The 21365-nt window shown below is 39.5% G+C and overlaps 1 protein-coding gene across 3 annotated transcripts in view; it reads left to right on the forward strand.

Moving 5' to 3' along the window:
* grin2da (glutamate receptor, ionotropic, N-methyl D-aspartate 2D, a) overlaps positions 1 to 21365 on the forward strand; it is a 113422-nt gene that overhangs the window by 70021 nt on the left and 22036 nt on the right. For 2 of the 3 annotated variants that reach the window (XM_072675819.1, XM_072675821.1), the window contains exons 5-8: positions 9154 to 9268; positions 10727 to 10932; positions 15003 to 15174; positions 19931 to 20084. In XM_072675819.1, the coding sequence (XP_072531920.1) occupies positions 9154 to 9268; positions 10727 to 10932; positions 15003 to 15174; positions 19931 to 20084 (647 nt within the window). The remainder of the gene's footprint in view (positions 1 to 9153; positions 9269 to 10726; positions 10933 to 15002; positions 15175 to 19930; positions 20085 to 21365) is intronic. The other variant, XM_072675820.1, reaches the window with a different exon arrangement.

The raw sequence follows: 21365 nt of genomic DNA on the forward strand, positions 1-21365 counted from the left end.
ACAGTTAATAAGATGGAAACAATGTTAGCAAGTGAAACTGGTGATCGTCTGGTTTAGGCCCCATCGTCAGCCCAGGTCTTGTAACATCGGGATATCCTCTCGTAGATCCTGCCGAACTTAGAGGCAGGGGCTGAGCCTACCCCTGGGCCAACCCATGGGTGGTGGTGGAGACGTGACGGCACTTCTGAAAGCAGCAACAAAAGCGTGTAATTAGAGGTCTTTTGTCACGGTTTGTCACGAGACAGAGGCGGACATACTCGCAGGATAATTATTTTAATACAAGACAAGAAAACAGAAACCAAACAAGCACAAAGCTTAGCAAAATAAAGAACCCAAGACTCACATAAACAGGCCAAATCTACTAACCGTGAACTGGCATGAACACATACGCAAGAACAGGAAAATTAGCTCACACACATGCACCACATGCACAAGACCAGACAAGGGATGACTGAAACAAAGGGGTACTTATACAGACACTAACAAGAGACTCACGAGGAACACCTGGGACTAACAAGGGGGCGTGGCTACAGAGGACACACTGGTGGATCACTAATGGACAGGCGTGGCTAGAGCAGACAAGACACAAACAGAGTCATGTGCTTGGGATGACATGGCAAAACCAAACAAAGGCAGACATGACAACAGGGGCAGGTATGACATCTTTTAACACAGGTGGAGGCTGCTGATAAAAGGTGACGCTGCATTAGAGTTTCCAGGTATAGAGTTTGCCAAAACTTCCATTTTGTTTCACTTCTCACAATCCAAGTAATCTCAAACACATTGAAGTTGAACAAGGACTTACCAGCTTGGGGTAGAAAAGGTTTATTCGCAGTCAAAACATTTTCCGCACTGCATGATTTATTAAAATGTATTGATGCTCATCGGCATTCATTCGCCAATTCAAGATATTGTTATACATCTCTATTGTTATACATGCACTGATCCTGTAGCATGCTTGACGGATGGTTGTAGACAAGGTCTGAAGACTCTTTCATTGCTTTGTGGTTGTAAATACTGGTTTCTATTAATTTTCTCCATGTAGATTTACAGTGTTGTAGTGCTTTTTGTTTCCTTTTCTTGATCAGCTCCACATTCTTTCAGACCCACAGCATTAACTCTGTCTCCATGCAGTGAATGACAGTTTTAGATGTAGGTAATTTTGTTCTTTTCCAATTCTATGTCCATATTTAAGTTTTTACATATTAAGTTTTCCATTGGTCTTCGTTGTTTCTAAATCTCATGGGTATAATGGATTGCTGCTTAAGAGGACATGGTCTGGTTTTGCGTACAAATCTAAGCAATGTGACGGCTAAGTGGCTGGGTCAGAAAATCCCTAAAATGTCAGGTCCTGTGAGGTTTATCCAGTATGCAGTGGTTAGTACCTACCAAATATGATCCAAGGAAGGTTATCTTATACATATAAGCTCCCTGGACAAATAATTAGTCACCTTGTAAGTTTAAGGTGATAGAAATGACAGGCTCCTGCAGATGGCTTTGCACGAGGATGAACAGTCAGGGTGTGCAATGAGATTCACAGACTGAGAAGAGGTGGTACAGTGCAGTGAATGTCTTGTTTGATGTGTGGAAAATGGGGCACAAATCAGATGTTAATGATTGGCAAAAAGAAATGATTACATTTGGGTATGCCAAAGGCCATAGTGTGAAGGAACTAGCTGAATTTGCTTCAGTGTGTGTGGAAGTGTACAGTCTTACGGGTCTACCAGCAGTGGCAGAAATTGTGGCTGAAAAAACAAAACTGACGAGCAGGGACTGCCGTCGAGTTTCACGGCTTGTGAATGAAAATTGCTTCCAGGCAAGAACTGCTTCTAGAAGTCAAGGCCTGTACTTCACAACACATTTCTGAAAAAACATGAACATATGGCTAATTTTTTGTTCAGGGAGCTTATATACACACACTAATGTGCAGATGTTTAAGACCCTAAACACATTATTGTATATATATAATCTCAGCTCTCTGTGTGTTTTTGTTTGTTGCAGATACATCAGATCACATTAGAACAGATACAAGTAAACATAAATACAGCAGAAAGTAACAAGAATTTCTCATTTTGAAGAAAGTAGCTGGGATCTTGCAAAAAAAAAAGCTTGGTTCCAGATTTCTTAGTGTGTAGATTTGTTCAATTCCCTCACAGCTGATTTAACTATAAATAATAATAGGATTTGGTAATGATTTAACCCTTAATGCAGGAGTGCTTATTACACCCTAGGATGTATTACTCAGGAACTACAGGGTAGAAACTGGTGGGGCTATTCTTTAGTAATAGAAGTTTGTAATAACACTTTTGTGACAAACACAATGACAAACATAAAACCATAAAACCATATAGGCATATGTAGGTGTGGAGTGCATTTGGTGTGTACCCATTCTGCATTATTCTACACTCGCATAATTTGTTCACTGTTGAATTAACACATACATTTATGTGTGGCATTATTTTCTTATGTATTTTAAAATACAGCACAGCAGTCCTCAACTGACCAAACTACATGAGCATGTCCAGAGCATAGCGTTTCACTTATCTGGTCCATTCCCTGACACTTCTTCATTTCTACAATTTGCATTCTACAGGGAACAGATCCTGCAAGCCCAGCTGCCCAGCAAAGTAGGATTATTTATTTCATAGGTCATTTCAATACTCACCAGTTTATCAGGCCTATTTTAAGATAAAGTCTGTTCTCTGCTCTGCCACTAACATCTGATGTCTCATCTACTGCGATAACAACCCATGGTGCTTTTTAACTTCTTCTTTCATTGCATCAGTGATGGTATCAGCAACTGCAGTGATCAGATCAGTCTGAATTAGGTTAGAGGGTCCAGCAAAAGCTGTCGGTGTAGGTAGGTGTTGGCTTGAGTCACGCTCACATTCTGCATGCAAAAAAAAGCAGCAATTCTTGGTGCAATTTGTCTGCGTTCATTAAACAACAATTCCAGACGCTACACAAATCTGCCCCAAAGAGCAGCCAGTTCCAACAGAATAGCTTCTGATACTGTGGGATAGCTGTTAGCCAGCCATTAGTTTGTGTTAGAAAAGCTGCGGATGTAACTTTTCCCTTTCAGGCTAACATTTATTGACGTTGAAGTTGAAGTTGGTAGACCTTACCTAATTACTGCGAGTTTCTCTCTGAAGGGTAGACTGGATAAAAGCTTTTCAGTTATGTACGCCACAGCGTCTGTCTCACTTGTAGTCTCCATGCGAGGTTAGATTGCTAGAGTAGCTGTGTGGCTAAACAATAAAGTTTACAAGGAACGTGTAGTCCCTTCTTTAGAATGCAGGTAATGGCCAGACAGCTTTAAACCTGATAGTTAAAAGAAGACTTTTCACATTTCATATTCTACTATTTCCCTAATACATATACATTACAAAACTAATAAAAATAGACGAGCAACTTTTACACAGCAACGAGTCACTTAAGTAATACTGCCTTTTCTGCTTAAGCACACCTGAATCTATTACCTGTTTATTGCCAGGTTTAGAGGGTCTGTTAAAGCAGGGAAATCAGCAAACTGTGCTGGACTCAGCCAACCCTTGTCATACAGTAAACAAGAATATGTAAAGTAATCTATATGAATTGGTCAAAGTTTTTGTGACCTTACACTGCATGTTTGAGGTCTAATCACAGTTTGCCAAAACCTTCAGCTTGCACCTCTTAACATAGTCAGTTGTGGTATGGTATAATCTGAGGTGCGTTTAGGATCATTACCCTGCTGTCAAAAATATCCACTTAGTTTATTTAGCTTTTTTTTTTTTTTACAGACAAAGTGATGTTTGCATCCATATGTTTCCAGTGTTCATGTGTGTCCTTTCCTTTTTTTATACCACTGAAATGTTCCCCATGCCACTGGCTGCAGCACAAGCTTAATGCATGATCACTTCACCCCTGTGCATAACAGTTGGAGTTATTTATTTATTTATTATTTTACGCTTTTTTAACCATACCTTTGCTGATTGTGGTCAAAAAAGTAAAATTTTAGCAACATTAGTCCACAGGGCTTGTTTGGATGTTCCTTTGAAAACGTCTGATGCTGAATTTCTGTGGTGAGGACCCGGGAAGATTTTTCTTCTGATAACATTTCCACAAAGGTTATTTTAGTGCAGGTGTTGCTTCAGGGATGAAAGGTGCACCACCACTCCAGAGTCAGTTAAATCTTCCTGAAGGCCTTCTGCAGTCAGACTGAGGTTTATGATTTGTCCCTCTAGCAATCCTTTAAGCAGTTCTCTCTGAAAGTTTTCATGGTCTTCCAGACCTCAACTTGACCTCCACCTTTCATGTTAACTGCCATTTCGTAGATACATTATGAACTGGGGAAGTGGCTACCTACTTAGGTCCAGTAGAAAAATTGTGACCAAAGCAAACTTGTCTTGGCTGATCAACTACATTTGGAGGAAGGGGATTTTATTTTATTTTTTATCAGATTCTCGCTTTAATGACAGGTGTGCATGTCTGAACATTTCCTTTCTCATTTAGTCTAGTCCCTCACTCCCTCAACCACACACTCTTAGGATCAGTCTTACCAGGCTGTAAAAATAATGCGCTTCTGAACACACTCGTAATGTTACTTCACTGTTGGGATGTTCAGTCATATTGAAAGTGCACACTCAAGCATATTTTGCTCACACACACTTTCACGCGCGTGCATATGCACACACTCAGTTGGAAAGCTGGGGTTATGGTCAGTGCAATGCAGCAGTGATATTGAAAATGCACTGAGCTGTACACACACATACACACACACAGTAACCATATTTCCAGCGTGTGCAGTGATACTGAAATGGCACTGAACCTCTTTCTCCCCCTCTCCTCTCTCTCACTTACACACACACACACACACACACACACACACACACACACACACAGCTGTGAGGAAGGTAGAAAGAGGCTGCTGCTCATCATCATACTAATGCTGTTTTAATGGAGACATTAAAATCCTCTCAATGTTTCTGATGTTTAAATACTTAGCTCTCTTCTTTCACTCCTCCTTTCTATCCTTCCATCCACAGCTGCCATTTCCTCCGTCTGCCAACCTTCTCCACTCTGTGCTAATTCTTACCCTGCCGCTGCCTCATTTTGGGGTAACATTGCTACATTTTTCTCGTAATTTAGTCATAGGCAGTTTCTAATGTGGGTCCTAGTGTGGTGCCTCTACCCAAAGACAGCTGAAAATCTGCAGTTCTTTTGTCGCTCATCATTAGCATCTATTCCAGTTCTGGGTCTTAGCTGTTTGTAGATGGGAAAAAAATATTTATTGTTTTCCAAAATCATCCCATCACACTTTTATTATATTTTATATTAATGTACATTAAATATGACTGTCCAATATTTTCCAAAGTTTATTTAAATTTTTATTCTTGCGCACAATAACAAAGACAATTATGAATCCATGACACAGAGTGTATAATAGAGTCAGAACATTTCAAGCTAAGCCAGCTTCCATGCTCCCTGTGATCCATCTTAGACCTTTAAACAGCTTTTATTTCAACAATTAAAGCCTCTGGGAGTCTAAATCTGAGCTTTCTTTCTAATTAAGGTAATTTGGCTCTTCCTGGCCCTCTGTGTAAATGTACAAAGTATGTTTTATGAATAACTTTTTCTTTTCTTAATTTTCCTAAATCTAGTACATGTCTGCTGTATTTCAACGGTATTTCTCTCCTCGCAATGTGGAATGAGTGGTCCTAAAAGTGGGTCAGGTTTAGGTCAGCATACCCTTGACCAGTCACAAGACTAACATGGTCTTGCCCTCTCTTGAAGTCTGAGCAGCCTGAGAGATAATACCCAAGTTTAATATTGTACAAAAAATATATCAAAATATTTTGCCAGGGGGTTTAGGGACATGACTATAAAGGGCATTGCTAAAAAATATTTTTTAGATAAAAACAAAGGGCTTCTAAACAGTATTAAAGTAATTGAAACAAATGTAACTATGAAAAAGAAGAAGCAACATGTCAAAGTTGATATTTTAATGCTTTTAATTTGAAATGTAAATAATTCATTTTCTCAACAATAATGCAGAATCTCCACAGGGGCACAAGTCATTTTTTCTGCTTATTTATCTTTAACTATAAACTACATACTCTAGAATTTTGGATGGAAAGGGCCTAACATTGATTAAAGTAACACATCAAAAGAAATGCAGTCAGGCCTGCAAATTTATAACAATGTTTCAGTCTCCGCCGTGCCGTTGCTTTTAGATGGACTGCAGTAGTGAAAATATATTCAAACTGAGATTCCAACCATTAACAGCTTATTTTGTCAAAAAATAGTCACAAGTGAAGTGAACTAAAAAAAGAATACTGAAAGCTGAGTAAAAGTGATGTTTCTCTTTTACAGTGTTGGTTGAATGTAATAGAAATAATGTAATAACTATGTCCTGTAACAGACTTATACTTATATTTGTTCAAAACGAACAGTAAACTCAAAAGCCCAAAAGCAAATTCAGAAACACAACAGTAAATGACAAAATACAGAAACAAATGAAGAAGCATCAGTTTAGAAATACATTCAATTCAGAAACACAACAGAAGACATAAATAATAAATCAACAGCAAATTCAGAAATGCAACCTTAAATTAAAAAATACAACAAATTCAGAAACGCAGCGTTAAATAAATAATACAATGGCAAATTCTAATTCAGAAATGCAACCTTAAATTCAAAAATACAACAAATCCAGAAACGCAACATTACATAAATAATACAACAGCAAGAACCACAGGACCTACCCAAAGTATCAGCTAGTTTGGCTGAATCTACCCATGATAACCTGGGGAAATTCTGATTTTATTAAATAAAAAACATTTTTGAGAACATGAGTATCAATTTCAGTTCTCTCTTTAGTCTCTATTTTTCAGAAGGCCTTAAAACCTCTAAGTATTTGTGTGATGACAGCATTTAGGGATTGCCTAACTTATTAAGAGGATTAGGGGGAAAAAGCAGGATTGTCTATTTTCTTTTCCTCCGCAGAAAGGAAATAAACTATTATTAGTAACTATATTAGTAATTATGCTCACACCAACTGCCATTCACGCGTGACACATGGTACAGCCTGTACTCAAAGCTGGATGCCAGCTGTAGCGCTCGCGTCTACCCTGCTTAACTGAGCAGGTCTCATACTGCCAGTCAGTATCTTTATTTCCTCATATCCTCTGCTGCTAGACTGTATCTCCTCACAATCTCTTATCTTCTCTTCCCTCGCTTTACAGTATTTGCCGGCTCTCTAGCTGCTCATCCGCTTTTGTGTCTCCTCTCTGAATCTCTTGGTTTTCCTCTGTTCGTTCGGCTTTACTGCGAGAGCCTTTGTATGTTAATGCATCTCTTGCTTGGGCTCTTGTCTATGCTCTTTCTTCTCCCTTTTCTTTCCTGCGCTTCCTTCGAGTGTGTGTTCGCTGTGCGCCATGGTAAATGCGTGAGTGACATCTGTATTCTGATAGAGAGCTGCGCTTCAGGTTGTTTGTTCACCCCACATTGTACGCCATTAGAAGAACACATGTAATGTCAATGGCTGTGTCGCTATGACAACATTGCAGGAGGTGAGAGAGCGAGAGGGAGAGAGACCGAAGGAAAGAGGTGGAGAGAGAGATTGATGGAGAGCGAGGGGTTACAAGCACTGTGACAGTCTTCAGTTTCTGCTCATTTGAAATGCATGTAGGCCAAAGGAATTATTTCATACTATAAGCTCTTTATTGAGGGGCTAGCTTTGAAACAGTCATGTGTGGCAATGATGGGGAGAAACGAGACAGCGATTTTACACTCTGCCGCTATGTGTGTGTCTGTGTGTGTGTGTGTGCGAGTGCATGTATAGAAGGAATGTGATTAAATAGCTCGATTACAGGATATGGGCGACATCAGTAATGCAATTCTTCACTTCTCTGTCATCTTCACAGCATGTCCAACCGTATCAAGTGCAAGGAGTGTCACTACTTCTTTCACCAGTCATGCCACTGGTTTCCCGTGCCATCAAACAGGCATTAAACCAATAGCTTACTTAACCAGTCGTCCTACCCATTACACAGTGGAATGAATATAAGCTCTCATACAGAGTCATAAATAATGGATCGCGTATCAAGTGCAATTTCTTTGCGAAGACTCGGGCCGCAAGACTTATGACACAAATCTCATTAAAACGGAGGCAGAGCATCCAATATTATAATGGGCTAAAATAAAAATGAAAAAGGAGCCAGTGAAAGGGGGCCGTCTCGTGCAAAACGGCCGCAGCCAGGCTGATGAAAAAGCAGAGAAAGACGATGACAAATCGTAGACGAACAGAGGCAGCTCCCGTTTGCGGTGGGGAGTAGAGAACAGCCAGTTTCACCCTTTTCTCTTTTTCTTCCGCAACATCCCAAGTTCCTCTCCTCTCTTAGCGTTTCGGCGCGGCTCTTAGACGCCCCGTTGTCATGGCGACTTACGAGAACATCTCAGCGGCATCCTAAGAGCCCTAAACAGCAGAATATTGAAAACAAGGCAGCGGCGTGATGACTGGCACGCTCCGTCTCTGACGAGAGATAAAAACCCTGCAGAGTTATCCCTCCGTCCCTCCAGGGCATGTCACTCTGCCTCCCAGCTTCTTTTCCAACTGTTTACCTCTCTGTTTGCTTGTGCGATCGCTTCATTCTTTAAATGTATCCACTCATTCAGGCCTGTGTATACCTTCTCCCATAGCATTGTCGGTTATTTATTATTCTCCTCCGGCCTCCATTCATTCATTTATTCCATTCTTTCCCACTACCTCCGATTCCATTCTTCATTTGTGGACTCATTCATATGTCCATATTCATTGAGCACCAAGCACGCGCCAGACTCCCTCGCTCATTTTCAATGGCAATGCCGTCAAGAGGTTTTATATAAAGGTCCCTGAAGCATTCAGCGCAAAACACACACAATATCCAGAGTGGAAAGGTGACTAATGGAACTCCTATCTCTCTCTCCCTTTATCTCTGCCTGCTCTTGCTTTCTCTCCCTTTATCATCCTTTCTCTCTCCCTCTGTCCTTCCTTCTTCCACTCTCCCATTCTTTATCACCCTTCTTCTCCTTAATTTGTTCCTTCACTCATCTCCTCTCTCTCTCCCTCTCTCTCTCTCTCTCTCTCTCTCACCCCCCCCCCCCCCCCCAACCCCTATTTTGTTCCTCTCTCAGGTACTTCAGTAACATAACGCTATCTGGAAGAGACTACTCCTTTAATGATGACGGCTATTTGGCCAATCCACTAGTGGATGTCATCTCCTACACAGCAGGGCGGGGCTGGGAAGAGGTAAGTGCAAGAATCGATGGGTCCATTCATTCATTCATTCACTCTTTTTTTTTCTGCCTCACCTTTTCAACAATTACATTCTTAAGACGAGACACTGCAGGTGAATACATTACAATACAAAGCAATATATATGTCCCAATTCATCTTTGCCAGTTACTGACATTACCACTGGTATTGCTGCTGGCACTAGAAGCAAAGAAATTACATGAATCAATACTGCATACACTGGCGTTATTTTTAAAAAGCAAAACTTTAGTATGTGGTGGCAGGGGTGGGCAAAATCATGAGAAAGTTTACTATTGTGATACACAGTGAGCTTTTCTGAGCATATTGTAGATTTCTTCAATTCTGCACATTCTATTACAGAGAGTGTAATTAGTGCTGTTTAATTAGGTGAAGTGCAGCAAATTTTGAATATAAGTCACGGGACTCAGTGTGGTTGAATATTTGAATAGCAGTTTTTAAAAATCTGCTTCTACTGATGTATTTTTATACGGAAGACAAAATATTGCAATAAATATTGTGTACCCTGAAATTGTCTTTAAGATAGATAGTTAGCAATAACAATAAATAGAATCATTAAATATTGTGATATAATATTTTACCATATCGCCTACCCCTACATGTGGCTCATGTTAGAGTTTCAGTGTTTATTTCATTGTGAAAACACCTCCAGAGAAAGGAATCCACATAACATATGGGTGCAACAGTTTAATCGAGAGAACACAATGCACTGTTGATTTAAAATGCATTTTGTAGTGCAAATTCAAAAGCAAAAATCCAATTAATATGAATGTATTAATTAAGCCTTTGTAATATTCTTCAGAACATGGGTAGCACTGAACATGAATTATATAAACTGAGGCCTGAGGTTCTGAATGTTAAAAAAAACAAAAACATTTTAAACACTGTCTTAAGAACTGCAGAAAATATAAATTTGTAATTATGCTCTTGCTAGTACAAGCTTTTCAGTGATATATAAGAATAATTTCAGTTGAAAGGTCATTTTTATTATTATAGTCTGAGAGAAGACCAATTAGACCATCTGAAAAAGACCATCTGTTACATTTACATTGTTTATACAAGTTCATTCTTTTAGGATGACATTTTTATAGCGTATCTGTGTCATATTGTAAGCTACATGTCATAAAGTTATTTCTGTGTTGTTCTCGAAGTATGGGATCCACATTAAAATGAAAGGCCGTATTAATAAAGGGTGCAGTTCATATGTGGCAGATAGAGATGCTGTTGAAAACCGCTAGAATATTCCTTTAAGTTTGAAGATGACAGTCATTTACCACAAATGCTAAAATGATCAAAAGCAGTTGAGACTCTTTTGATCTAAAACTAGATTACAACGCATAAAAACAAGATTGACCTCACCATTAATAACATTAGTGCTGACAGGCTGACTAATAGCATTTGAATAATGTATCAATGACATTTGCTATCATTTAGGTGGGCTGGTGGGAGAATGGTGTCCTGCGTCTGCGTTATCCGCCCTGGTCCCGCTATGGGCCTTTCCTCAAGCCGTTGGATGACAGCCAGCATCTGCGGGTGGTCACCCTGGAGGAGAGGCCTTTTGTGATTGTGGAGCCGGCGGACCCAGGAACAGGCTCCTGTATCCGAGACTCAGTGCCGTGCCGTCTGCCACTCAACACCAGGTCAGAGGTTCAGAATATGTAAAGTTTCTGAAAGGAGGCGTAGCAAACAAGAGTGCATTTTTCTTACTCATTTACATAAGTGTTACTGTTGTTGTAACTAAAATCCAAGAAGCTGTAAAACATGCCGTTTCCTCTAAAGAAGACAAGTGACTATACAAAGTATAGAATGAATTTCTGCCGGATGTAGCATTCCCACTCATCCAGTCTTCATACTTCCACCTTCCACGGCTGCCATTTTACATACATACCTTTTACCATGCTCTGCTCTCTACGGTAAACTGACCAACTGGACAGATCGGCAAAAGCCTACCAGGTTTCAGTAATATTCAGAGACACGATTCATGTCTACATATTTGCTGAAGATCCAAAATAAAGCCTATGTTGCTTGAAATGTTACTAGAGAACTGATATATCCATACAAGCTCCATTGACAGAAACTTTGTCACCTTGCAAGTTTAAGGTGGACACTGATGAACAGGGGACGGAGGTTTGTTTCAGAGCTTATGGATGACAATCACTTCGCTTCAAGGCAAGAATTGCTTCTAGACATCTACGTAGGTCTTTTCCAAACAATTTCTGAAAGAACACTCCGCAGCGAAATGCATACCATCAACATATGGAAGAGGGTGTCGCGCAAAAGACCTTTGCTCAGTTCTGCACAAGAACGACAAGAATTTCCTGTCTGGGAATTGATTGGGAATTGACCCGATTGACTGGGAATTTTGCCACTGCTAGTAGACCTGTATGACCATATGCTTCGATACACCTTCCAATTTAGCTACTTCCTTCACACTGGAGCCTTTGGCACACCCAAATTTCTTTTCCCAGTCATTAACATCTGCTTTGCAACCCATTTTCCACACCAATGAATCTCGTCGCTCACAGCAGGTATTTATAGCCTGTTGAACCTTGTGCAATTTAAAGTTACTACCACCTTAAACATGCAATCTAATATTTTCTCCTGGGAACTATATATATACATGTATATTTAAACTTAAAGGTAAGGTCTCACTATACTGTGCTGTGCTGCAGCCATTGTTCAACTGTCCAACACTGCAGAACATCCACAGCACCTTCCCCGCCCCTTCTAATTGAGCGGTGGCCATGAGCAACCAAAACAACACCCAGGAAATGACCTTTTCTTCACAGAGATGTAAATGACAGGGTAAAAAACAGTTTAGAAAAGCCAAATTAAGGTGTTATTTTTTGTATTGTTCATAGGTACCTGTCAGATAGTACAAAGAACTACAGATGAGTGATGAATTAAAAGTGTCTTAATAAAGTGTTGGCCCGCCACAGGCTAGCAGAACAGCTTCAGTGCGCTTCTGCAAGTTAAACTGTACTGGAGGGATGGAAAGTAAGACATGGCACATAATTTATATTATTTAATGTTCATAAAATAATGTGGACGAGAGCACTGCCCTCCTCAAAGAGATCACGTCCATCAAGATAGAAATGTTTCATTATAGGACACAGCTGATCAGAAAGCTTATTTCATATTGATTTGCATTGATTCTTCATGACACAAAGCACCACTCTTGTGGAGCACCAAAACCTATTTGGGTGCTAATAGCACTCAAGAGACTGAGTACTGAAAGGAAAAGCAAAATATGTCTTATTTATAAAACGTTTATGCCAAGACATCTTGAGGTACAGATGGAAACTTCTTGAGAAGACTTCTTGAGGTACAGATGGAAACTGCCATGGTCAGAATCAGAAAATCAGCCACAAATGAAGGTTATCAGAGTTTTTTTGGTTTATGTCTGATGAGCAATAGAGGCTACCTCATTAGATGAGCTAATGAGCTAACAGAGCTAAGCAGTATGGTGTCAGATGATGATGAGGGCTCATTGTCTTCTACACGCGATATTTTCTCCAATTAACGTGATAATGACAATGTGTTAATTTATCAAAGAAATCAGTTTTCTTAGTTGTTCTATACCAAGTTAACATAATTAGAGTAGTTAGCATAAATTAGCGAGAATGCTGCGCTAACATTGGCAGCACGCCAGGTTTGCCTTCTCAAGTACGTTCTTAAAAACGTGCCTTGAAAACCCTTTTTATGTATGGTTAAAATCTGTTCCCGCTGCACACAGTACATGAGAAAGCAGAACTGATAGACTGGAATGGAATCAGTGTTTAAAATCTCTGCATGAAGAGAATTGTCACTTACAAGTTAACAAGTTGTCAGTTGTCATATTGGCACTGGCAACTATAACATTTGACAGTAAAGACATTTTATAGCTTAAGTGATTTATTTGATTAGAATAGATTTTATTGTATGAAAATATGAAATAATTTGATATAATATGAAAGAAATCATGTTTGTCAATGTTCCCCTGTCCTGGATTTACCTGCTTGTGTCTTCTCCCCTATCATGTCTCCTATCCAACCCAGTCCTGCCTACACATTTCAGTTTCCACCTGTGTTTAGTGATGCTGCTTTCAAGTGCAAATCAAGAGACCATTTTCTCCAAGGAGTAAATGAGGAACCAGATCATATTTGTAAACAAAAAAAACATGGATGTTGAGAAATACAGCCAAAAGTCAGTTGGCATCTGTTGGTTTTGGTGAAGTGTGGGTTATTTAGAGATGGATAATTCAGGTCCAGATAGTAAAAATCTGCCCCTGCCTAGGCAGCTCTGTTGCAACTGATTTTTACTATCTGGACCTGAATCTTCCAACGCTAGGGTTATCATTTTAACAATATACAAACACACACATATATATATATATATATGTATATATATATGTGTTTGTATATTGTTAAAATTACACCATTTGTTAATTTAGTGTAAAATAAGAGTCTGTGGTTTCGTATACCTGTGCGAAGTAGGTTGCAATGCACTGTGCTATGACATATTCCTCCCATAACCTTCATTCAAAGAAATGCAAATAGAAAGGCTAGCTTTAATTGCTCTTGAGGATCAATTACCCTTGTGTGCTCAAACCAGTTTGTCCCTCTTCAGACCACTGTCTGCACGTACTCCCTTCTGCTGACTTGGAGCTCCACAAGCCTTGTTGTATTAGAGGTACTCTGACCCAGTCAGCTTTTGGTCTTCATGCCTAGCATTAACTAACCAGGCAGTATTATGTATTAGAAAGCTAGCTAGAAAGCTCATGTTACTCTGCCTGTAACATGACTGTGTAGTCTTTTTGTTCGAGCTGGCCTGCTAACATGCTACACTAACAGGTTTGTTTCTCCAATAATAATCAAAGACAAGTTCCAAGTTTTAATGGTCTTTGTAATACGACAAAGACAGTAAGGCTGTGCTTTCAGTGACAGATCCTACTTTGGACACCATGGTAGGCATTTGCTTTACTTTTATTGTTTTCTGTTAACCTTGTTTTTGTTCAGGTCGTGTCCTATTTGCTTTTCTGTTTTGATGCTGTGTTTTTCCTCCTAATTTTGATCAAATCAAACTTTCACCTACACACACTCGCCTCTCCGTGCCTCTCCTGGGTGACAATGTTAGACTTTTAATGCCCTTTCACATCAAGTGCAATTTTAGTGCAATTTTTGCTAGCTTGCCAAAAGAAAACCCACCACAGCATACTACATTAGACTGTTACAATAACAACCTCGCTCAATTCAAAGGCACAAAGCGCAAGACAAGCTGCTGTGCTCTATTATTTTATTCCAAGTCTATTATCAGATGTAACAAAATGTAGCTTATTTGAAATGAAAAACAAAGTATATATGAGAGAGAATCTGTTAGCTTCTCAGTTTGCATGCATGGAATCATGGCAGTAGATCGGAACAAGTAGGAACAGGCTTGTCACACTCAGTAATTTGTGTGTGAGTCTTTGTATTTTTCTCTCATTTACTTCCATTACCCACAGCGCTGGAAGATGAAGGCATAGGAGGTGTTGTCATTGCTTCACATGGACAGTTGATATTGTCAGCTACCTATTCTCACTGTGATACATGATTCTGTGGTTCTGTGTGGGGATATTGAGAATGCCTAACACTTTTTTCATTTCTCTTTATGCCTTGTCTGATCTTTCTCTCCCAAATAAAGCTTCCTTCTTTCCTCCTTCCGCCGTGTCTTTCTCCTTCTTTTTCCACAGCAGCGTGGCCGTGGAAGGAATACAGTCCATGAAGCACTGCTGCAAAGGCTTCTGCATCGACGTCCTCAAGCGCTTGGCTAAAATAGTGGGCTTCACCTATGACCTTTACCTGGTGACCAATGGCAGGCATGGGAAGAACATAGACGGAGAGTGGAATGGAATGGTCGGAGAGGTCAGGCATTCCTTTCTTTTATATATAAATAACATAGCCTTGCCTCAGTGCCTTCTGTGAAACGGATGAGATTGCTATCTTCGATTGTTGATGGAGCTGAATTAATTTACACAAGGCACAATGTTTGTTTTTTTTATTTAGTTCTAAATTATATATAATAATATATATATTTATATATTAATTAATATATATAAAATAGTAATTTTAAATAGTATGTATTTACACCTGGTATTAAAATGCGTCTCCTTTGACTGTATTTGGTTTAGATTTGGTATTAAAATGTGTGACCAGATAAGATCTGATTTTACTTTCCCACATTACAAACACACCAGTGTGTACATCATTTATGTTTACTTCCTGTAAACATCAGGTTCTCGTGAAAATTGTGAACAGTTTTGAGGAATGGCGGGGGTTTAACAACTAAGTGGAACAATAGATGGTTTTTGCAGTCTCATAATTCCCTCTGTCAGAAAATGCAACCGTGTAATGCTGCGTTCAGGTATCGGTAAAGCACGAGCACAGGTGTGCACATGTGCACACACAAAAACACATGTGAGAGGGAAGCCAAAATACACAGTAACTATTTTTACTTTCTTCAGTATTTCCACATGCCTGATGATTCCGTTTACACTTGTCTTAAAGGTGGACAAGATATTTCTCTGGCCACATCCCAATGTGGTTAAAGTGATTAGATTAGTAATCCGATTAAAAATGTCTCGGAGGTGTTTACATCTGGCTTTTGTAACTGGCCACCCAAGGTATTGGTCGCCCAATCTTAACTTTCATCCAAACTCTTAAAGATAAAGGTGCTACGAAGAACCACTTGTAATAAGTGAGTGTGAAGAACTGTTTACTGGTCTGAAGAACCATCACCTGATGTAAAGATTCAAGTTTCTTTATGGAATCAAAAGTGGTAAAAACGAAGAACAGAACATCTTGCCTTTTTTAAGGTGTGTTTGCACTTGCAGTTCAGATGTCTTGATCCAGACCAAAGCAGAAAATGGTACATTGTTGAATTTCAGTTCCGGGCTGCTTAGCATGCACATTGACATTTAATCAAATTAGACATCAAATCAGAAGATTTGACCAAAAGTTTCTCAAGCTAAAACACTATAGTTGGACAGATTTTATGACATACATTTGGTGGCGATAACTGTAATAACCAACAGGTTTTCGGGGTTAATATTGTATTGTTGTACTTGTATTGTGAGTAGTAAAGCAGTCTGCCTCTGTTGCTGGGACGAGGGCAGGGTCAGCGTAGCGTATGGGCTCAAGGGAGTTATTCTTATTGAACAGTTGGCTCATTAATGTATGAAGAATGTGTGGGTGAATATTGAGTATTTGAATATTTACAGAATGTGCCTTTGCCTTCTTTTAATACCGATCGATTCAGATTCAGAGATGATCAGACATGTCCATTTGTAAAAACAGATGCTAATCTTTGGCACATACTTAAGCCGGTCTACAAAGGGGAGAGGATGGTTTGTTCTGTTCAGTCTCTTGAGACATCTTTGATTGATGTTGCATTCACAGTTCAGTCGAACCACGTCAGAGTTTGTTCGGCTGCATTGTCATTTTTTCCAGTAAACCACACTAACAGAATAGATGCACCAGGAAACCTGACACATGATTTCCATCATTTGACACCTGACACATGATTTCCATGATTTGGTTACAGAAAATGAGTAACAAGTAACAAGAAGTAACAAGTAAAAAGTGTATTATATGTGTATTCTTTTACATTGGGCAACACTTTATTTTGAAAGGTCCTTTGTAGAGGGAAACGTATCAGAGTATCAGTAACACATCAACAACACATCAGTGTAGAAGCAGCACTGAAGTATCTGAATACACTGAGGTACATATTTTATAGTTGTTCTTTTGATGCTTTACTGACATTAAGTAGATGTATTATTAATGTGACAGGAAGTAGACTTAATATGTTACTTTAAGCAAAAAAAAAAAAGTCTTACCCAAAAACTAACCCTAACCCTGGCCTTAATCCTAACCTCAACCTCAACTCAAAACGTAACCCAGCCTTACCGAAAACCTAACCCTAACCCCGGCTCTAATCCCAACCTTAATCTTAACTCAAAACTTAACCCAGCCTCACCGAAAACCTAACCCTAACCCCGGCTCTAATTCCAACCTTAACCTTAACTCAAAACGTAACCCAGCCTCACCGAAAACCTAACCCTAACCCTGGCTCTAATCCCAATCTTAACCTTAACTCAAAACTTAACCCAGCCTCACCGAAAACCTAACCATAACTCTGGCCCTAATCCTAACATCAACCTCAATCCAAAATCTAATCCTAACCCTCATCCTGGCCCTAAACCTAAACTTAACCTTAATACAAAACTCAATCCTGACCCTCATCCTAGTCGTAATCCTAAATTTAACCTCAACCCAAAACCTAACCCTAATCCACACCCTGACCCCTTAATCTCAGCCTAATCCAGTTAAGATCCAGTTCCTGACTGGCATCAGCAGCAGGTCTGTAACAGCTGGTTGAGAAATGTTGTGATGGTCTGTATAAGACCTGTTAGATGATCAGTGATCAGTTCTTAATGAACATCTACAGATCTGAATCTAGACTCTCCAAATACAGTGCGGAACAGCAGAATTCAGTAGAAGTCTTCAGTAAAGGGCTTTTGATAGTCTACTAAATATTACGATGCTGCTTCACCACTGAAATGTTGTTGATACGTTACTGATAACCTGTTGAGTGTGTATTTCATCTAAGGAGCGCCACTGCAAATAAAGTGTCACCTTACTTTGTGCACATTTTAGAGGATCCTTTCAGAATACCTCTGCACACAGCGTGACTGATGCACAGTGTGACTGGCTTGGCTACAACCGCAGCAGTATTCAGTGTACTCTGCGTTCAAGCTCTTATGTACTGTCTGTTTGCAAACCACTCTGCCTAACACTGTTTGGTCTGATCACAGAGCATGTCTCAAACAACATCAGTAACCGAATGTGAGTGGGTATGTTTTGTGTGTTTTCTTTATTATTTTATGACACTCAGATTTACATTTGTACAAAGCCTGATATGCCTGCTACATCTTCTTCGACTATCTACTTGCACAGTATTAAATTCAGGTTGCATAACAGTTTCCAGACTGAATTCTGATCAAGCCTGAAGTAATTCAGTTTTCTGGTATTGACTCTGCTCTGTTACCCTTTTACTCCTTTCAAAGCAAAAAAATGTCATTTTGTACATAGCTCAAATTATAAACCCGCACTCTTTCCTTTGAGGAGCGTATTCGGTGTTTTGTCAAATCTTACATTTTGTAAAATGCCTTTATTTCTCACACTAAAATAAATAGATAATTTGCTCTTACTGCAAATGCACATTATAAGACCCTTCATTGACACTGCTGACCATGTTTCTGAAATATTATCTCCCTACTGGCCATCATGCTGCTTGTGTTTATCTAGCTTTGGATTGGTAGTAGTACCAGTAAGACCAGTAAGATGTTTCATTCTACTCTGCTGCAGTAGACAAGCTTTAAGTGTTTTAAATATGTTAATAGTTTTTTTTTTATTATGAATGTCCACATTTGTGTTTGTTTTGCATATTAACTGACATGCCAAAAGCCATGGGACAGGCTAACAACTAGTATTATGTAGGACCCCCTCTAGTCCGGCGATGTGCAGCAGCTTAACATGGCATCGATTCCACAAGTGGATAGAAGACGTCTGGAGGGATGTAGAGCTGTGCTGCCACTTATAGCTCCATGGCATTTGTAGGAGCAGGATCTCGGGTGTGAATGGACCCCTCTATCACATCCCATAAAAAGCTAGATTGGACTCATGATAGACAAATGTGCAGGCCACACTATTCGTGGGAATTATCCTGATGGAATTTACTACATGGGGTCTGCGACACACACAAATCCTACCATCAGCCAGAAACAATTGGTACAGTGACTCATCAGGCCATGTTGCCATCAGGCTTTTATTATCCAGTTTGCAACCTCATGAGTCCAGATGCGGTGCTGTGTCCGGTGTTGTGGTTTTAACAGAGGCACTCTGGTGGGTCTTCTGCTCCCATATCCCATAATGGAAGCTGCCCAGACCAGGTATATATGCATGTGAGGCATCCTGCGTGGAATGTTGATGTGATTACTGTCAGAGTCACTTCTCTGTTCGCACCAGACGCCACTGGTCGTGATCATTAAGCACCCGTGGGTGGTCTCTGTGCTGTTCGCTGTGGGTGGTAATGTTTTGCCAGTACACATTGTGACAATGTGGATGGAGGAATGTTAAATGCTTGCAAAACTTGGAAATTGGAATCTCCCTGGCACCCACTGTCAGGCCTTGCTCAAACTCATGTTGCCTTACAATGAGCATGCCGGCCAGTGTTCAACCTCACTCACACGATAACACCTCGGAACTTATACAGGTGTGGGCATCCCCAAGCTGCCTCCTGAGGTAACGCCACTTCATAAGCAGTTTACAGGACTTCTGTCCTATGACTTTTGGCATGTATTTTAATGATTGTGTGTATTATTGTATTATTGTTTGAATTTTCTTTTTTAAACTAGTCTCTAGTTCTTCTTAGTTCTCTAGTGCCAGTCTGATGAAGCATCCAAAAAAGGGGCCACTACAGCACTCAAAACTACTCCAAATATCATATCTCTTCCAATAAAAATGTGGCGTGATGCTTGTGACTATATCCATTATTATTATTGTTGTTGTTGTTATTGTTAATGCTTCTACTAATTACACTTCCCTCCCTGCTTGCTAGGTGGTTTCCAAGCGAGCTGACATGGCTATTGGCTCATTGACCATAAACGAAGAGAGGTCAGAGGTTGTGGAGTTTTCTGTTCCATTTGTGGAGACTGGCATCAGTGTTATGGTTTCTCGTAGCAATGGCACGGTCTCCCCATCTGCCTTCCTTGGTGAGCTACGCATTAAATTCTGCATTCAGAATTTTCATTTTTGTGTTTTTTTACTGTTAGCATTTCTTCCCAGCTTTGAATTTAAAGCTTGAGAACTCATCAAGACACATAATTTCTTGAGTTTGAATAAGGAGAAATCTACTATTAAGAAAATCATTAACCTCCATTTATCCCTGGTTTCATTATGTCTCTCTTGACTCCGGTTAGAAATCTGGGAGTCATTTTTGGCTGTACTTTGTCATTTGATCCACACAAAAAAAAGCAGTGCCAAGACAGCTTTTTTTCACCTCAATAATATTGCAAGGATTCGCCTCTTTATCACTTACTCTGCAGCTGAGGGTCTTATTCATGCTTTTGTGACTTCTAGAATTGATTAGTGTAATGCTGCTCGTTCTAGTGTCCCTGCTCAGGGGTTTGAATAGGTTGCACAAAATTCAGCGGCGAGGGTTGATACCCATGCTAGAAATGTTTCCATTGGCTTGCTGTACACTATTGCATACAATGCAGACTACTTGTCTTTATATCTGTGTAGTTTGCTCCGGGTATCCACCTGCTTATGGTTATGGTTTGATTAAGAGAAATATTAAAATAAAATAATCTTGATCTTAAAAAAATATGTTTAGTTTGGTTAATTCATAAGTCAAGACTATTTACCTATTTGTTTTTCCTTTGGTCTAAATGATGTACCTTTCATTTTTATCTCTTTTGGCTCAATTTATCTTATAGATATAAATGTTCATACATTTTAACTGTACAGTGTCCTTAGGTGTGAAAATCACTCCTAAATATGTTTTTACTGTATGTAATTACTGTTGTGTCTGTTTTTCTGGTTGGCTGTTTGACTTGCTGTTAGGCCATTTTTGGAGCTAGTGTGACACATTAATGCATGGCCTTGATTTCCAAGTGAGATTTGTCTGTACATGTTGCCCCACTAAGCTGGAACCTCATACTAAGGGCACAGTGATTTCCATTCTGTCATTTTCATCTAGTGATCAAATAACCATAGAAAAGTGATGTGGCAGAATTAGTTCTGTCAGTCAAGCCCTCTTTTTGATTTTTGGCGTTCATGGTGAATGGCATCAATCAGTCTCCACTGTGAAATTACCATATCTAGACATCCTTGCAGAACTCAAAATGGCTTGAGTGTAATGAATGAATAACACATGTTATGATTTTTAGCATATTTAAAGTATCTTTAATTACCATTTCGCAGTAGGCAAACAGATTGACTCTTTTCACATAGAAGATAAATGGCGATGAATTCGTCACACACCATCGCTA

Source organism: Salminus brasiliensis, chromosome 3 (genome assembly GCF_030463535.1).
Source record: "Salminus brasiliensis chromosome 3, fSalBra1.hap2, whole genome shotgun sequence".
Taxonomy (NCBI): Eukaryota; Metazoa; Chordata; class Actinopteri; order Characiformes; family Bryconidae; genus Salminus; species Salminus brasiliensis.